This window comes from Stegodyphus dumicola, chromosome 10, assembly GCF_044657685.1.
Source record: "Stegodyphus dumicola isolate Sdum_Otavi_A_Nest chromosome 10, ASM4465768v1".
NCBI lineage: Eukaryota > Metazoa > Arthropoda > Arachnida > Araneae > Eresidae > Stegodyphus > Stegodyphus dumicola.
Window position 1 is genome coordinate 165666302 of NC_140777.1, and position 20286 is coordinate 165686587.

At 33.0% G+C, this 20286-nt stretch overlaps 1 protein-coding gene across 2 annotated transcripts in view; it reads left to right on the plus strand.

Moving 5' to 3' along the window:
- The window catches only part of LOC118199147 (myelin expression factor 2-like), a 55969-nt gene that overhangs the window by 16026 nt on the left and 19657 nt on the right, over window positions 1–20286 (plus strand). For both annotated transcript variants that reach the window (XM_085825818.1, XM_085825819.1), the window contains exons 4-8: window positions 412–505; window positions 621–839; window positions 11499–11652; window positions 14199–14248; window positions 14328–14370. In XM_085825818.1, the coding sequence (XP_085681944.1) occupies window positions 412–505; window positions 621–839; window positions 11499–11652; window positions 14199–14248; window positions 14328–14370 (560 nt within the window). The remainder of the gene's footprint in view (window positions 1–411; window positions 506–620; window positions 840–11498; window positions 11653–14198; window positions 14249–14327; window positions 14371–20286) is intronic.

A 20286-nucleotide genomic window follows, 5' to 3' on the forward strand; every position in this document is an offset into this window, starting at 1 on the left:
TACCGACACATTATTTGATCAGAGTGGTTTTAAATCTGAATAATTATGATTTTTTGAAGGTTGATTTGGATGATTTGACTTTTGGAAACAACCTGTATGTTGGCTTTATATGCTTGAAATGCCTCCTTTTTTTGTGCTGTGAAATCTTATGTAATTTTAAATGTAGGCTTTTGTAGTTGATAACAAATAAGATACGTGTTTTTAAAATTTCAGAGCAGAAATTTATTTTATTCATTTGTCTTTTTCATTGCCGATTGCTTTCTTTATATGCTTGATTGCTGAAATTTTCAAGTATCTGTCATTTTTGGGCTTTCCAGATAGTTAAGCTAAGATAGTTCCAGATTAAATTATATGATACTTTTTTCTGCTATGTAAGTTATTCTAAACTTGATTTAATTTTTTTATTTCCAGTATTGTGGAATTCAAGGAAGCTTCATCAGTACAAAAAGCAGTTGACTTACTACATAGATTTGAATTCAGAGGTCGTCAACTTGTTGTGAAAGAGGTAGGTATAGAAATGGAAACCAAATTTTCATTCTTTGATTGAACAAATACCTCATTGCATGTTTGTGTTTCTGTTCTGATATACTTCACATCTTTTCATGAAAATATCTTTTTAGGATTTTGATGTTGATAGGGACAAAACAGGCAAGCCACTTGGGCGGAGCCGAGGAGGTGGTGGCGGCATAAATTTGGAAAGAGAACGAGATGATTATGGTGGACTTGGAGGACTTGGAAATAACACTACTCCACAGTATAATACATATGGCTTAAGTCCACAGTTTTTAGATGCTTTGGGGATTACAGGGCCATTAACTTGCAGAGTATTTGTGGCTAATGTAAGTATGTTAGAAATTTTAGTAACTTCATGATAATAATAGGTCAAGTAGATGGTGGACAGGTAGAATTAAAATTAGTCAACTATTACTAAATATTTTGATGACTATGGAAAACTCGTTTATTTGAATTGTTTGAATTAACAAATTTTTATTATTACTTTTGCAGAATAATAATAAAATACTTTAGTTCTTTTTATTTGGGCCTTTTTAACTGGATATTGTTTTCTTTACATAATCTGCTGTTAAATTTGGAACTTGAGTTAAGGATATTATTAACTACTGCTTTATTTTGTAATTAGATTGCTTGCGAGTTTTCCACATTTATGAAGTTTCATCAATCTTTCTAATTCCAGTGATTTTGTTCTGTCTTAACTTCCTGGGGGATTAAATTAACTAAAAAGCTAATAACTGATCAGTTTATAAATGTGGAATTAGCATGTAAAGACTACATTGCAATTTTTTAAAGTGACACTGCTTAAATGCTCCTTCAATATATTAATTTTGTCCCTGTTTTCACGAAAAATTGCTGGTGCTATCATAGTGCTTACAAATTCTGCTTTATTTAAAATGTTTAAAAAGTGCTGCTAAAAAATTCCAATCTCGTATTCATCTGTCTCAAATTATGTCTCTTCATTTAGGATGAACTTTTTCTGGAGTTATAATACTTTTTATGACAGGTGGAGAGTTTAAAATAATAATTTCAGATTATAATTCTGTTAGGTTCTGTAGTTTTTGCTGACTTGTCTTCACTAGTATCTAAAGTAGAAACATGAGCAAAATTGCATGGAATCCTAAATTTCGTTCAAAGCCATAGTTTGTTTTTATGAACAAGGATATAAATTACTTGTAGTTTCTTTCTTGTAGTAAAGAAATGCTTAAAATTTTAGATCTATCTTCTACAGATTTGCAAGAAATGGATTATTTCCAAACAGTGGGATCTTATCATTGAAAATATGTGTTTTAATGGATACAATAATGTTCAATTGAATATGGCTGACCAAAATAATGTTAGATTGAAGAGTGACATGCAGGAAGATGCATACTGTTTAAATAGAGCTTTTGTGAAAATGGCCAAAATTTGTTTTAAGTTGTGTACATTAAGTACTGATTATTTATTAAATTAGAGGCTCTGTTATGCATCAAGGTTTTGCCAGGAACATTAGGTGCAATTTCTGTCACTTTCACGTTCAGTGGCATAGCACATAAGTACTAGAATATCTTTCTGAGCTCTTATTTTTAGGGCGAGAGTTTAATTTCTGTTTATTTTTGCTGAGTTGAGAAGTGGATACTTATTTATTAATGCAACTACTTTAGCTTAATTTGGGAATTTTTACAGAAGGAAGAGACAGTGACTTAAAATTAATTGCAAACATTTTTTACTTGCATGAATGTGTATATTTTACATTCTAATATAATAAGCCTATTTAACGTTTTGACCCAGATTTTCTCGTTCTTTTATGCAAGCTGCTTAAAGGTTTCTCCCGTAATATTGTCATTTTAAACATCTTGAAAATGGACTGTCCCGTGTTTTTGTTAGATTTACAGGAAACATGAAGAGCGGTTGCCGGGATTTTTGTCTTACTTTCATCTACAAGTGCCCCTCCAACCCTGATGACAATAGTTAATGAATGTTTTACAATAACGGCGACCTTGCACTGGTTCTAAAGTAATAAGAAATTTGTTACCAGTTAGAAAGTTAATGCAAGAGGAAATAAGAATTTCTGTTTTAGATGTTCTTTAAGAAATAATTAAAAAAATTACAAAAAGAATAAGCTTTTATTTATAACTCAAATAATTAATAAGTTATAAAGGAAAGTAATTTAACTATTGTTCTGCTCTCGGAAGGGATTCAGGAATGTATGTATGCACATCGTGTGCATGTGTCTGTGTATTTATGTGTGTGTAAACACATGTATACGTTAGTATATACATACATACATACGTTTTTTAATCCGATCCCGATAACAGAAGAGTATCGTAATTTATCATATAGATTAATAGGAATGAAAGATTAAATAATATTCTTTACAAAATTCATTTTCAAATTTATATCGTGAATAATAAAAAAATGTGGCACCTTTTATATATATTTTTGACATTGGAAATCGATTGCTTGATTTCGTTATTTAAGTGTTTGCACTTTTCTAATCCTTGATATAAATTGCACATGAATATTGTAAAGAAGCTTAATTAATCTCTTGTTCCCATTAAAATATGCCATAAATTATTTTTTTGCGTTTGGCTTATTAAAAATTATAAGTTTATTATGTTTAATATAGCTGTGTTCAATATACAAAATTTATTTAAAATAAGCTGTAAACTTATAGTACAGTTTTTGTACAAGCAAATAGTAGTTTAATATGTTATAAAACTTTAAATTTTTAAAAAATTTTTTATTTTCTTAATAACTCATTTTCAATAAAAAAATTTAATTGAAAAATCATTTTTCAAAAATGAATAATCATTTTTTCTTCCAATAAAGTAAATGAATAACAATGAATAATATTTATTTTTTACTTCCAATAAATGCCTCAAATAATCAAAAACATTTTCTGACTTTTCACCCAGAAATCAGAAGTTACGTCAAAAATGTCATACAAATTTCAATTAAAAGAATATTTTCCGCTTCCCTAGCGTGCCTTCGTGGTGTAGTGGTCAGCACACTGAACCATTGTCTCACAGGTCCGTGGTTCGATTCCTGGCGAAGGCGGTTGCATATTTTTCATCTTTCCTGCTTCGAATTAACCTAATGACTAGAAGTGCCGCCCGAACGAAAAAGGTTGTGGATGATGATTCTCCGCACCCAGGATTTGGCGACTAGGTCTCCTAAAACCCTAGTCGCCCTTTAAAAAGGGGAGTATATAAGGTATTTCTCCCGCTTCCCTAGCGTGCCATCGTGGTGTAGTGGTCAGCACACTGACCGGTATTTCAGAGGTCCATAGATTGATTCCCAGCAAAGGCGGTTGCATACTTTTTCATCTTTCCTGCTTCCAATAAACCTAATGGCTCTACAAAGTTCTGACTTTTTTAGTTTGTCTTGCAAATGAAAATATGTGCAAAAATCATGGCAACATTAAATTTAAAAAATTTTTAAGGAATTTTATAAAACTTGTTTTACTGTATTGTATTATCATCCGCAATTAATATGTTTACAAAATTTGAACTCGATAGCTTATCAGCAAATAGTATAAAAATCATAGACGACCTTCTGTTCATAGTCACAAATACCATGAGTGAACTAAATATGTGCTACTTCTTTGCAGAAATATTATGCTGTTTGAAAGAGGTCATCAGAAGAAATTTCGCATATTTTTAATTATTTATAAACTTATACTCGCTTATGACATTTGCTGTCATTTTGCAGCAATTATTTTATTTAAAACATTTTTTTTTGTCTCTCCCACACTTATGATCTTATCACCATTCTGATGAATCGAAGGCTCTGAAAATTTAACTCGATAAATAATTACCTTGAAAACACAACTGTTCTTATATGAGTAGAATTTATCGCCTGATGAAAAGGTTTTCTTAGATTGCTTTAGTAATCGGTAGTTTTATACCGATTTTAGGTTCTTTTTTCTTAATTTTCAGTTGTTGCCCTACCACCAACCTCTTGAGAAGACTTTCTGCTCGCTGCATATTTAGAGTGCCCACATGCTGAACGGACACTATACATTTACAAACATTCATTCTTCTCCGGGATTTGAGCCAGACTCTTCGATGCGGCAGTCAACGAGGCTAACCACCATACCAGCTGGGCTGCAATTTTCAGTTGTTCATGAGTCCACTAAAAAGCTTTGCTGCTTAAAATGTCAATTGCTTAAAAATATTTGCAGTCTAAAGCAAATTTGATATTTACATGTTTTTACCTTAATATTGTTTTACAAAGATAGAATGATAGCTGTCAATACAGACGGGTTTAGTGTATTTAGATTACGGCGAAGCACGCAATTGTTTATTTGCCCAAGAGGAAGGAAACTTTCTAAGAGGATCTGACTTATATTCTCGTTCCACTTGTAAAAAAACAAGAAAACTTCCATGCAACCAGTTTGTTGGCCAGGATTTGAATCCATGTCGAGCTAGCTGTGCCTAGCGAGTTTAGATGCTTTGCCAGTGGGGATCCGGAGTCTTATTTTAAATCTTGTTTCGAAATCTTCTACCCTAATTTAGTGCGATAGTTGTCGTAGTTTGAGGTTTAGGGTTATTTAAATATAGCAAAGCATATGAGAGCTATTGGCCTTTGTGAAACCCTTTCTGTGGGAAACTGGGTTACACATGTAAAAAACCACGAAAACCAAACAGGAAATCCCATCCCTGAGAAATAGAACTGATTATTTTCTTTAATCTGAAATCTAACACACATAAAATAGAAAAAAGTGCTTTTCGGAGGAGCTGTGTTCAGTATACAAAATTTATTTAAAATAAGCTGTAAACTTATAGTACAGTTTTTGTACAAGCAAATAGTAGTTTAGCTATGCTTACTGCCCCAGTAGATCGAGTGCCTCACTGTCCGTGGAAAAAAAGAAAGTAGTTTAGCTTTCGAATGTAACTTAACATGCTGACCAGCATACAGAGCTTCACCCTGTATTATTCTTTATTAATTCATGGATCATCAGATATATTTTGCTTCTTCCAGTGCCAGTTACAAATCGTACAGCTGTTCTATAACATTTAAACTATATCATTAACGTTGCATATTGCTAAAATGTACTTGTTCTTTAAAGCCCTTGATCTGTTCTAAAAATACTACCGTGGAAGTTTCAGAAATGAAGTACAATTTGAAACTACTTAACATTTTCTATGCATATAAAAAAGTAAAACTGTTTAAAATGCATATCGTTTAATGCTTCCTGTTTTATTTGGAATAATATTTCAAAAATAAAACTCGTTTTGGTTACGACTCAAGCAATACTTAACAGGAATAAAGAGCCGTAGTTTGATCATGCATTCAATTTTCGCCGTTTTAATAAAAATCGTTATGATATTTAGGTTGGTAATTATAAACTGCATTTATGTATACAGAAGTATGATTAATACACTAATATCACAGAATATACGCTTTTAATGCTCTGACAAGTTTTGTCAAGATACCAATTTTTAGTTCATATACAAGTTCTAAATTCCCTAGCCAGATTCCATTTTTATATAAATAGATGCAGAAAGGACAAAATAGAACAATTAATTTCTCTGTTTTTTCTTTTTCAAAATTTAATTCCTTTAGGTATTTTTAACGGTAAACAATATTCTGCTATTATAAGAATATAAAAAATATTACTAATAATAATTTATATTCTAATATTTATATCCTAATTTATATCACTCATATTTAATCAAAACAGATCAACTCATATTTAATCAAAAAATTTTATGAAGTTTTGGGAAAAAGGAATTTTGGGGTTTGTTTGATTTTTAACAGTGAATTCAATCATTGAAACATTTTTATCGTGTTTCCTCATTCATATAAAATTAGCAAAATAATTTATTAAATAATTTTTAGATGTAATAGTATTCTTGTTTATCTTTTATTATATGACTAAAAATAAATAAAAAGTGGCTGATATTCAATATTTATTTTTATTTAATTAATTTAGTTAATTTAATTTTAAAATTATGTTAAGGACTAGAATTTGGGAAATCCTATTATTACATAAAACCTTGGGGATGCCAATAATGGCAAATTTTAATTGAAAATAGAAATTTATTTAAATTGATTATAATTATTCCTATATTCTATGTCATTTCAGTTGTTACCTTAAGTACTGCAATGTAGTTAGGTAAATAGTACAATGTAGTTCAGTTATTAAATACTGCATATAATTTGTAAGTGGAAGTCGATTTTAAATTTATGCATATATGAGCAAAAATATTTTGAAAGTTAAAAAAATATATATATTACAATTCATTTAACTGAAACTGCAAGAATTAAAAAGGGATTTTTGTGCATGTCTGCTTTATGCATTTAATCTATAATATGCGGAAAAGTGAGAAAAATCCATCCAACACAGAGAAATAATTCTTTCTAGTCTGTGGTAAGATTGTATCAAATTCATTTAAACTTCCGTTTAAATTCAGAATGCTATCTCTCAAATCAACGAAGGAATACATTTTTGGTTTTAAATTCCATATTAGTAACAACTGTATAATAGCTAAACTTACCAAACTATTTTTAGAAAACCGCCAAAATTCCAGAAATTGCTACAAAATCCCGTAAAACATTGGGAAGATTATTGCTTGCCAATTTCATGCTGAAAAGATCAAGTGTTTACGAGGATGAGCTCGACTGTTAACTATCAACTCGTGGAAAAAATTCAACGCTAAAATATAAATACATATGCCAAATTTTCCAAAAATTCCTGATAAATATTGTACTCTCGTTGTAAATATATATGGACTTCTAATGTGATGAAAACTTCGAATCGGTAAAAGAAAGGATTAAAATATAATTTCCCAAAATAAATTGGCCTACTAAAACTAAGTAAAATAAATAAGTAAATAGTAAAAAAGTTGTGTAACAAAATAAATAATGATCTTTCTTAAAATACTGCCCAATAAAACATGTCGAATAATTGAAAATTTACAAGCTCGGAAGCTAAAATTCTAAAAAGATTTCGGAAAATTCGGACTTAACATATTAAAGAAACAAGTCTACAAGTAGAAAGAAAAGAGGAGAGATGAAATTAATGCAACAAGTACTTCTTGCCATTCATTGGCGGGGAGGCAATTTTATGGCTTATCCATCACACTAAGGGGGGAAGCAAACATACTGCCCTAGGCTGGGCCATCTTAGAGAGATTTCAGAAAACGAAAGGGAATTTTTTTTTTTTTTTTTTTTTTTGGAGGGGTTTGTTAACTGACAACACAGCCATTTTCAAAGCATTTCGTTAGGAGGGGCGAGCTCTTTAATGGGTTAAGGGTGGTTGTTATTTCTTTTGTTCTTGTGGAAGTCATGTGGCAGTTGTTTCAAGAATTTCATGCAATTTTCTCCTTCAGTGATTTTGCTATAAAATATGGCATTTCTGATGAACTTTTACTGCAGCTTCTTTCTTCCATTGTTGGCAGATTTCATGAGCACATGTTTTAAAATTTATTTTAGGGCAAAAGCATATGATTCATCTATAAAAAGCATTGGAACTTGGACTATAATAAAAAGAACATATACAAAATGGTAATGTTGCTTGACTGGAAAATTGATTTGGGAATGGCTGCCAGATTTTGGCACATTGTGAAAGTTTAGCAGCTTCCTTTAAGATGGTTGAGCTAATACATAAGTATAAAAAATCATGGTTTTCCTGGGCATTCAAGGTTCTGTGTGGTATCGTAATGAATTTGAGTCCTGTATGTATTGGTGCATAACAGCTTTCCTTATGTTACTTTTTATCAGTTACCCTTTCTCCTGATTGTAGTACTTGAGTATTTAATAATGTTATCCGATTCAGGCTTGTGTTTCTTTATTGTAGTATTGATTCTTATGAATGCTTTATTCAGAGAATTCATTCTAGGTTTTCCTGAGACTCTAGGTAAAAATGTTATATAGCCTTCGAAATTTGAGTAACATATACATATATCTGAAATCCTTCTAAAACTAATCTACTTGAAATAAAGTTGTTAAGTGAAGTATTTGTGCTCAGCATCATCTAACGTGTTCTCATAAAAATTGCATCCCCCATTTTCATATTAAAATTGAACACAGTTTCATTCCTTTTTCTCTTTTAAGTATCTATGTTGTTAGCTTTAGCATGTTGGTTACCAGAGTTGTAGAAAAGCATGACAGTTTTTAATGTATATTTTGTTTCCATTTAGATTTATAAAGTATTTCAAAGAATCATAGTATTTTTTTTTTTTTTTTTTTTTTTTTTTTTTTATTTCTGTGGAACACTTAGTTAATGTAAAAATTTTATTTTATAACTTTGATGCAAAGAAAAATATTTTGTTTAAGCTCAAGTTGTATAAATTTTAAACACTGCTAAATATGGAAATGGCTAAAGACTGTTGAAGTACATACCAGGTGACGAAAGACTGTTGAAGTACTGAAAAATAACTTTTTTCTGTGTGCTTGACATAAATAACAAGCGGATGTGCAGCTCAGAAAGCATAGGTAGTATTAAACAAAAAGATGGGTAAACAAAGAGTGGTTTAAGTGTAAGATAACAAAAGTGGTCAGAGGGATATGATTTATTATTGTACATTGATAGTCAGCCAATTTATGAGTATCTTATGTTTTTGATTGCGAGCTGAGATGTTCATTACTGTAAATTACTCTATACGAGATGCTAAAAGACTACACAAAGCAGCCTAGTCGGCCGCCGTGGATAATAAAAATCGCGGATAATCCGAAAAAAGCTAAAAAGGGTATAGCAAAAGAAAAAACAGTCATTCCAACTTCGAAAAATCGTTATATATACAATAAAACGTAAAATAAACAGCAGAAAATGTTTAACTAACGCTTAATATTTTAGTATGTCACTCAAAACTAACTTAAAATGCATTTTGTTAATGAAAATAGGAAAGTGCTTTGTATACTTATGAGAGGCATCAAGGATACTCAGAAAAATTAATACCTACTGTTTTAATACTGTAATGTATTATGTAATTACAAAAGCATAACTGTAAAACTACACCTTTTTGAAGAAATCGGTCATTTGTGTTTACTTCTTGCTTTGAAAGCATTTTCTTTTGATCCGAGATTGCGTTTTTCGTAGCATAAGTTTCTTGGCCAACTCCGCGTCGTCTTGTTCCAAATAGCTCAGCAATTCGTCGACTTGTGCAAAGCTGCTTCGTGTCTTCCGCATCTGCACAGTGGCCTTTTCTTCGCCTTCACTTCTTCATTGTCCTTCATTCTCTGTCTCTCCCCTTGCTTTCTTCATAATTTCGTCATCTGCCAAGCATTTGAAGCCAGGTTCTTTGACATCGCACTCCAACCACTAGTTAATGTTTTCAGCATCGATGTTCTCACCACACGGAACTGTTTTCACCATATCGGCAAGAGTTGTCGTGGGCAGATGCTGTCCAAGATTGTGTAGTGTTTCCCAAACTCTTTCAGATCATAACCTTCTTCAATTTTGGTCATTAGCATCTTGGTTCTGTATGTTCTCTTCATTGTTGCAATGACTCCTTGTTCCATGGGTTGGGTTAGCGCAGTAATGTTTGGGGCTAGAATCTTTGCAAAAATTTTTCCATCAAAAGACTTTAGCACGCTTGTTGCTGGGTGGGAAGGTGCGTTGTCGATCAATAGCACAGCTTTTTCAGGCAGGTTTTTTTATTTAAGATGTTTACGCACTTGAAGAAAAACATGTTTTTGAACCATTATTGAAAAATGTTTTGGTTCATCCATCCTTTTTTTTTTGGTTAAAGTAGTCAACAGGCAAATTTTCTATCCTTGTGCCTTTGAAAGATCTCGGTTTTATGACTTTCCAATGGCAACAAGTTTATGTCCACCGGTAGCGTTACTACAAGACATGATAGTGATCCTTTGCTTGCTGCTTTTATGACCCGCCGCTTTACTTTCATTTTCAAATGCTAAAGTGCGAGTGGGAAGACATTTCCACAAAAGTCCCAATTCGTCGGCATCGTAAATTTCTTCAAAAGATGGCTCTTTTTTTAAAACAAATTCTTCAAATTCATGGTGGAAATAGTCGGCTGCTTGTTTGGTCACCACTAAATTTCTCCCCATGAAGTCCAATATCTCGATTTCCATGTCGCTGGTTAAAACGAATCAACCAGCCAGAAGATGCATCAAAATTTCCTTTCAGGCCTAACTCAAAAAAGGTTTTTGCCTTCGTCGCAATGATAAGGACCATTTACAGGAGTACCTTCTTTTCAAACTTGAGCTAACCATTTTGTCAATGCCGTGTCTAGCTCATCAAAGGTAGAAACTTTCACAGTTTTTCGCGTTTTCATTGCGGAAACACTGTCCGACATTTATGCAATGTTCACTAGTTTGTGTTTTTGCTTTAGAATGTCATGCACGTTTGCTACTTTGGAAATTAATTGTAGTTTTTGCGCAATCGTCAACACAACCTTCTTTCGTTTTCCTGACATTTTAAATGGGTAACAAAAACACAAAATTAAAAAGCACAAGCACTGAACACAATAAAAAGATAAGAAATTAACTCGGACTGGTTCACAAACACTATTAGGCCTAAACTAACAATGGCTGTAAGAAATCACTTACTCATCAGAGGGGCCGAGGGGAAGGTTCCGAGAAAGCCTGGGATATTTTTGCTATAAATAAGCACGATGTTAGCAAATTTAACGTTTCGAACAGTTTTGTGAACATTTTTATTTTCTTTGCTTTATGCTTGGAAAAAAAAAAAAAAAAAAAAAAAAAAAAACTTTTTTTTTTTTTTTTTTTTTTTTTTTTTTTGTGCGGCAGGCACGGATATTCGGGAGTCTACTTTAATTTAGGAGTTGACTCTCAGAAAAAGGTATAAGATTTTAATACTCATAGTAGTTACGTTTGCATATTGTATGTTTTAATGTACTTATGTATGTTCTAATGTACTTAGTATATTGTTGGTGCATATATCTAAAATAATGAACATTAAATGGTTAATACTTTTTTGTTCTTATTTTTCTAATTTTCTGTTGAAACATTCAGTTCTATATTGTATGAGAGGTTAAAATTCTATATTTTTAATATTTCTTTTTTCATTTTAACAGTTAGATTATAAAGTTACACCCCAGAAATTAGAAGAGGTCTTCAAGCTTGCTGGTCGTGTTGTGAAAATTGATTTAAAACGAGATGAAGAGGGTAATAGTAAAGGACATGGCACAATTGAGATGGGTCATCCAGTAGAAGCAGTGCAAGCTATTTGTATCCTTTGAATGTATTATATCTAATCTCTCATCAAGTAATAAAAAGGCCAAAGCTTTTTTAATTGTATATCCAGTTGCAAATATGAAAGGAAAAGATACTTATTTGATACTGGCAATAAAATCTTTAGGTAAATCAGAGCAGTACTGAAAAAGTGAAAAACTGCTTATATAGCAAAGGAGCATATGATGTCTTGTTATACACAGTTTGTTTGGTGACCAAATATTAAACTAGAACTAACCGATAAAACGATTTTTTCTTATGTTAATCTCTACATGTAATAAAAGAAAGTCTGTGTGTCTTTTGTTCATGCTGCACATAAGCTAATAAGACCCAGGGCTACGAAATTTGGTTAAAAAGGTGCATCTAGATAAGAGCAGTGCACCTCAAAGCGATTTTTTTCAAAATTCGAATCAAATTTTTTAAAATTTTATCTTTTCGATTTTATCGAATCATTTTGAATAGTTTAATTCTTTTAGAAATGTGGTTTTGGCAACAGTTTTTCGTTCAATTGTATACCAGACTGCTGAATGTTGAAAATCAACACTGTCGCCACTTAAAAAAAATGAGGGCCATAATTCTGTGTAGTTTTTAAATTTAATGTTTCTCTTGGATACTGGACGTCTGTTGAGAAAAGGTGCAACAGGAAGTTGGTTAATTGGTTTATTAGGGTAATTAATGTTTGTATTAAGGGATATTGCTTATTTCATTGTAATTTTGTTATGTGTAATAAATTTTTTAAAAGTTTGTGGGTTTATTTTTTTGATGAAGTTCTGCGAAGTAAAATTTTGTGCAGTTTTTAAATTTAACGTTTGGTGTTCCTTTCAGGCATTTTTCGGGTACACTTAAAAGCCAGACAAAGGCTTAGCTGCTTGTGTCAGTATAAAATAAAAATGTTATTTAAATTATTATTAAATAATTATTATTAAAAATGTTATTAAAATTATGTAAATTATTATCTAATAATATTCTTTAAGCTAGAAATTACTATTTAAGCCTGAAAATTCTAAATCTGTGTTTTTTGTCTAATCCTGTTTCTACAGTAGCTTTGTGATTTGTATACTAAAATTGTATAAGGAAAGCATGTCTGTTTGCTTATTTGCTGATGAGCATGGCAGTTTTTAATGCATATTTTTTGTTTCTATTCCATTCTTTTGATGTATACTGTGCAAAAAAAGGGATAGGGACAGTTCTGTATCTCCTGTTCTTCTGAGCCAATTGAAGAAATTCAAATTGCATTTTTCATGCCTTGAAAGTGCAACTTAGGATATGTATTAGATTTATACATAGCTTTTTTCTAATATAGGTATTTTGACACAAAATCAGACTTTTCTGAAATGACATGCATATTTTTTTCACTGTTTCGATTCTAGAACTCAAATTATTTTTCAAACATCGCACGAACAGTTTTAAAAAAATTAGCTCTACAGTGTTAATTGTTATATATTTATTAATATCTTTTTATTAAACTTCCTTAATTCCTTCTTCCAGAATTCAAAATTTAGGCTTAATGTAATTTGCACATTTTTTATGAGTTATTTAAAAATTTTTTGAAAAAATTTTTGAATTCTGTTAATTTTTACCATCATCCTAAAGTAGATGTGTTTCTAACCACAACTGCAAAATATTAGTTTTTTTATTCAAAATTTCCCAAGATATATATGAATTTACATATTGGTGCATTCACAAATTTGGCATATTTATTGTAAGCGAAAATAACTAAAATGTGATTTACTCAATTTGTTAAAAATTATTTGAAAAATGAAAAATTGATTTTTTTTCCACTTGTGCATCAATGAAAAAGGTAAAGGAAAATAGGCTGCTAAGTGAATTATTCTTGGCGCCAACTGAGAACAATGCTGCAAGAAAAAGTTTTAAATTTCTCCCTAAATTTTGCACCAAATTTTACAAAATTTAGTTTTTAGGCGTAATCCTAGAATCGAAATATGGAGAAAAAATGGCATTCAATTTCAGAAAAAAGTCTGATTTTATGTGAAATTACCTATATTAGAACAATTTTATATTTTATATCTATATATGAACCTAATATATATACTAAGTTGCGCTTTCAAGACATGAAAAACGCAATTTGAATTTTGTAAATTGGCCCACTAAAACGGGAGATGCAGAACTGTCTACCCCTTTTTTGTGCAGTGTGCATTAATTCGGAAGTCAAGAAAAACAGATCCAGTTAATAGAAAGAAATGAACAGACGAAAATCTCTTTTATGCATTCAGGTTACCCATCCTTTTAAGTGAAACCTTTGCAGACCACTCTTTTAAAGGTTAATGAATTAAAACATCATAACAGGTATATGCTTTAAAACTTTTCAGGCTTTATGTGATTGTAGCTTTTTATAAAAGTTGTTGAAACTTCTATATTCAAAGCATGTTTTTTACTTTTTTACAGTCATCTGTAGGAAGATTAAAACATGTTTTAAAATAAGTTCAGCATGAAAAATACTGAAGCGACTAATGATTATTTTTGAATGTGTATAATACAATTATTCGCACATGCATATTTTGATTTTTCTTAATTCTCTTAAGCTATGTTTAACGGCCAAAAGTTTTATAACAGAACTATGAGTGTCCGAATGGTAAGTGCTGATTTTATTTAAAGTGCATATATACTGACCTTTAATTTAAACTGATTCTTTAATCAAAATTCTTATTTAGGACAAAAAGCACAAAGATGAACCTGAAGATAAACGGTTACCTGGTAAGTATGAGTTCATGTATTTATGTATGCATGTAAAATATTTTATTTAAGTAGATAATTGTTGCAACAGTCTTTACAACTATCTTTGAAGCCTGTCGTCATTCCATATATGTTAAAAAAATCTAGCCATATCTCTATTGATGATAAAGCTGAAAGGATGACTTCTTGCGTGTCTGTTGACAAACAATGTGTTGACACCCTATGCATGTTAAATCCTCAGTCAGTATTCGCGGACATGTGGCCTCTGATATCCCAACTGATTCTGCTGTATGGCAAATTGTTTGCTGCCTGTTCGCACGTACCGCTGCAGACACCTTTTTGGTGCTTTCATCATCGGTGTGTGCGAAGTCACTGGACGGCCACAGCGCTTGTCATCTTCGGCACCTTCCTTTCCTTCTCTGAAATGACGACACTCAAAAGCTTGCGTTCTTGATAACATTTCACTTCCATACACATGCTTCAACATTTCTAAAATCTCCGTAGCACTCCTTCCCAAACAAACATGAAATTTACACTCATGTCCATAAATTAAGGATAATTTGGAGTCACGCGGAAATCAAACTCTAAAATAAATATATCACCTGTAAAATCTCTACACACATCCTCAAGAATAATATGCAAGTTTCAGAAAGTAACCAGATGACACCAATGGTACGTCACAATGACGAGAGTGTAAGAGAGTGATATATAAGGAATACAGGCAAAAAAGTAAAATTGTTCGCACGCACTTTATAAGCATTTCAGTGCAATGACTGAATAGTTATGACATAAAGGACGCATTTGGATGATTTTTTACGTAGTAGAATTATCGGCCGTCTGGAATGTGGGCGTACCCAACTGAAAGTATCAGACGAACTTGAAATTGCCCAGAGTGTCATCTCCAGGCTTTGGCTATGATTCCAAGATGATGGTAATGTGAGTAGATGTTACAGCACAGGTCGCCCCAGAGTTACAACGCTGAATGAGGACCGGTATTTGGCAGTTACTGCCAAAAGAAACAGACGGAGCACAGCCTCAAACCTGTCTCGTCAGATCTCTTCAGCCACTGGTACGACAATTTCAAGGCAGACCATGTACAGACGCTTAGGGCAGATACCTTGCAGTCTGATTCTCACCGGACTTTCATATGGAGAGCTCCAGGTACCCGTTACCACCAAGAAAACATCATTGAACGACACCGTTACAGTGGTGCAGGAGTCCTCGTTTGGGGTGAAATTATTCTGGGTTCCAGAACTGACCTGCATGTTCAAATTGGAACCATGACAAACCAAATCTATCGGGACGTCATTCTGGAACAACATGTACGTTTGTTTCGGGGTGCATGGGCGCACAATTTGTGTTTATGGATGACAACGCCCATCCTCACTGTGCAAATATCGTAAGCGAATGCCTTCAATAGGAGGATATCACCTGCATGGACTGGCCAGCATTCTCACCGGACTTGAATCCAGAACAGCATGTGTGGGACATGCTTGGCCGACGAGTTGCAGCCCGTCCACCTCCTCCTACATTTCTACCGGAACTTCGGAGAGCATTGCTTTTTGAGTGGTGTAATATCCCCCAAGTTCAGATCGATAATTTGATATTCAGCATGCCTAGGCGTTGTATGGACTGTATTGCATCGTCTGGGAGACATATAATTTATTAACAATCATACCAACCATGTAATATTGGTTTTTTGTAAATAGGGTTTTTTTTTTGTAATTTGCTCCAGGGAGAAAAAATGGCTAATTTTTTTAATAATATCAAAAATATAGCATCTATTTTTGCTCTTTACCTTTTGTTTAATAAATAAGCTTTACGAATAAGTCAAATTTGTTTTACTTATAACTCTTCCTTTGCCTGATTTTGCATTATCCTTAATTTATGGACATGAGTGTATATTGATCTACTGACTGCTTTTCTTTCTATTGCCAGTTACTAAATTCATCTGCCTACAAAAGCTGTTGCCGGAAGCTTTCTTGGGATAAACCAATTTTATAAAAGAGTGAGAATGTAACACAAAAACATTTTCATAGTCGCCCTACTGCAAAAAAATTTTGTTATGTCTGAACTTTTTTGAATTCTACAACATATAAATTACATGTATTCCACAAAGACACAAATGTTGGCAAATTATTTAAACTATGTAAAGAAAAGTGAAAGTGGTACAAAACAAAATTTATGCCTTTCTTCTTAAGGGAAGCAAAATTTTCTGATAGAAATTAAAATTAACACACTTTTTGAAGCATATTACGCTTAACCGGCATTTTGAATTACATCTAATAAACTTTGTTATGCAAAGGCATTTCGTATTTTGGCACTTTGTTTTACATATGCATTATCCATTGCACATATATACATTTGACGAATCCTTGGCCGCTTCCACTTGACTGAGGAATTGCAACTAAGTGGAAAAGAATTTCATGTTCAGGAATATCTTCGAATCTAATCAAGTTCTTGGGGCATACAATGAATTGTGAAATTGCATATACTTGTTTTAAAATTCTTTCAGAAGTCAGTAGAGAAACTAATCTCTGTCACACTCATTACTGCTGCCAAATTTTTATGTGAATCACCTCTCTTCTTGTCCATATCAGGAATATCGCACAGTGGTTCCCTAAGAAGCAGCGGAAAAATTTTTTTTCTCCAAATTTATCTTTTTTTGTCTTGTACGCCCAGATTGATTTTAGAATTTATTTTACCTTCAATAGCATTTTCAGTTTTGAAACAAAGGCTGCACAAAATATTCATTTCATCATCTTTACTAGCATGGCCGCAGAAGGTATGAATTTTTATGGCAACCCTTTTTGTATGCAAGTGCATCACTTGTTTCCTTTACTGACCTGTATCAAGCTACTTTGGAAACCGAAATAAATTGGGGAATTCGAAGATTGAGCAAAAAAGTCAGGGAACTTAAATATTTTAGTTAAAATCTGGAGAAGTCTGAGAATTTCATATGGTGATCCCCCTAAAAAAAGTGAGTTTTGCGCCAGTGTTGGAAGCGATCACTTTCATGGTGAATTATATATGGTGTGAGCATTCATTCGGGCAACTGGCATAAAGACAGTTTTCACAGCTCCAATCAAGTTTTCTTTTGGAAAGGGCAAAGAAAAAAAGTTTCCACCAGCTTTGGTTTCCAGTAATCTCGAGAATCGAGAGACTTTTATGCGCATGGCATGTTGAACGAAAAGAAATATTTCCCACCCTCATAAAACAAAAGCAGTTTAATGATAGTATACGGTACACATGGGATTTGGCAACATTATGATGAGCAGTGAAAGGGTCATTTTGTTGTTGGCGACAGTTATAAAAATCGTGCAAGGCCATAGTGTATAGTGGGATTTTACTGCAAAATCTTTAAAACTTTTTCCTTTTGTCAAAGTTTTGTGTTTTCAAGCAGTACAGTAATTAATTTGCATCTCAGTACAGCCCACGTTCATTACGTGGGTAGATTCGATTTTTCTTAAAACACATCTGAAAAAGTTGGGGAATTTCATTCTCCTGTTTGAGTGGCAACCCTGTGATTCACTACCCTGGATTTGTGAAGGGCAAGGCTTGCCATGGACGATCTACAGTGCTGCCCAAATTCCTTGAAGCTGGTCACCACATTATTGGCAAATTCCCTACCATTGTCAGACTAATATAGATGGTGCTCCAAGCAACGAGAATATGTCCACTTAGTTTGCAGGCTATTTCTTCAGCTTTTTTTGACATAAGAGACTGGAGAATCACAAGTTTTGTGAGCTGATCTGGGTACACCATAATAAATTTGTATTCTCTGTCTGAGACAGAAAGTCAATAAGATCTACCTGACAAGAGGAATTAAATTCGGAAACAATCGTAGGTTTCACAGCAATGCCCTTTTTATACATTATTGTTTTTTCGGGCGAGGTTCACAGAGGTAGATGCACAGTTCAGTGTCATGACGTATAATATTTTTGTATTTGGTTGAAAGTTCTTTCAACATCCTATCACGTCCAAGAGCCAAATGAGCTTCAAGAAGTCCGTGACATAACACTGTATAGTACTGACACCTTCTTGAACAGGATAAATGAGTTTAGGTAAATGAGTTTATAGTTAGCCCCTGGGTTCTTTCTTGGTAGTCATTTTGCCTTTTTTTTACATCATGTTATAACTTTTAAAGTATAACATGATGTACAAAAAGGCCAAATGACTACTAAGAAAAATAAGTAGTTTCAGTTAAGAAAAAACTGTTTTTCGCAGCATTAATTCGGAATTTCGGACAGTTAATCATAGAATCGTATCATGTCTAAATGCCATGACTCATTCTCCAACACTACAGCTTACTCCTCCATTTTCATGCAGCACAGTAAAAAACTAATTTTTTGTTGACCAAATTTAAATAAAAGTGCATATTTTGACATTCCCCTGCAAAGTGCAACTGACAAATTCTGAGCCTGAGGCGCGTGATATTTGAAACTAGTCGAAGGTGTATTTCATACTTTGCCGGTTTCTCATTTCGCATTCTATAGAATGTCTTAAGAAATGTGTAAAATGTGAATCATTTCGTACATTCCCAGCTAGTTTTAGGCATTCTATACGGTGCCGGATTTCAAACTTGGCCAGTAACATTTTGTTACGAAATGTCCAGGTGCCGTGAGATGGCTTCCCCGCAAAGCCGGTTTAGGGTTGACATAAAATGACAAGGGAAGGCAAGATTGCCACATTGGTGAGAAATCGCCCATTTGGGGACAAAATTGATGTATGCCATGGATGGATGGAGAATCTTCTGGAATAAATTCTGACCGGTTTAGCCCAGAATGTTCTCAAACACAAGCCAAAAGCTAAACCCTGCTGGTTCGCAGTCAATTGTGTTTGTGTACCTTGTCTAGCCAGCTGATAGTCAGTCATTGAGCAAGTATACGAAGTCTAGCGCCGAGCTAGTCAGTCTGTGCAGAATCGATCGAGTTGACAGCCGAGCAAGTGGGTCGTCGAGTGCATCGAAAGAGTCTCTTAGTGCATCGTCGAGAGAGCGTGTTGTGTTTCAGGAACAACTGAACCGAAGAATTGGAAGCCGTGCTCCGTGTGTCATCGAGTGCATCGCGAATTGTAGCATGGAGAGTGTCGAGAGTATGTGGAGTTCCAAGAACGACTGAGCAGAGTCAGGAGCTGTACTCTTGCTTTGCAGTGAAGATGTTTCCACCGTTATAGCCTGATAACCTGAAGGCTGTGTCGCTGATTGTGTCAGCATGTTTTTAGTAGTTCTTCGACGACTGTAACATGATTTTGGAGCTATCCTGATTAGTACTTGCTAAATAAAAGTGTGTTTCAATATTTTATCAAGTGCTGTCGTCGTTATTCATTCCAAATCCACACGAACCCCATACGAACGTGAAGAAAGAAAATAATGTAACTGGTGTCAGAAGAAAAATGCAAGGATATAATCAGCTTGATAGTGCTAAATGTATTGGCTAAAAATATAGGCTGTTAGAAGTCGGAGCATGATTTGACCTTTTCTTTGGATGTGTGTGTTTTGTATCATACCTTTTTGTTAAGGCTTCATCCTGCTTCTGACCTTTCTTCTATTTTTATTAACAACTTGGTAATCAAATAGCATTTTTCATTGCTTGGTGGAAAAGGAATGATTTTTATTTCTGTCATTCCTTTGAATGTATGTACATATATATTTAGTACAGAAGCTATTATTATTATTTTTTAATTTCTGATTAGCCTCTTGCTGATAAAACTAACATGTCAGAATCATTTACTTTTCTTATGAGAGAGGATATGGTAGTATACGATGTATTTTGCATTTACTTATTTAGTAGTCCAGTGTTTTATGTAGTTTAATGTAGTAGTGTTTAATGTAATAGCAATATTAAAAAACAGCTGACAATTTAAAAGTAAAGAGTCTACTATGACTTAGTAATACAGTAATAGTAGACTAGTAGAGTCATAGTAGACTCTTTACTT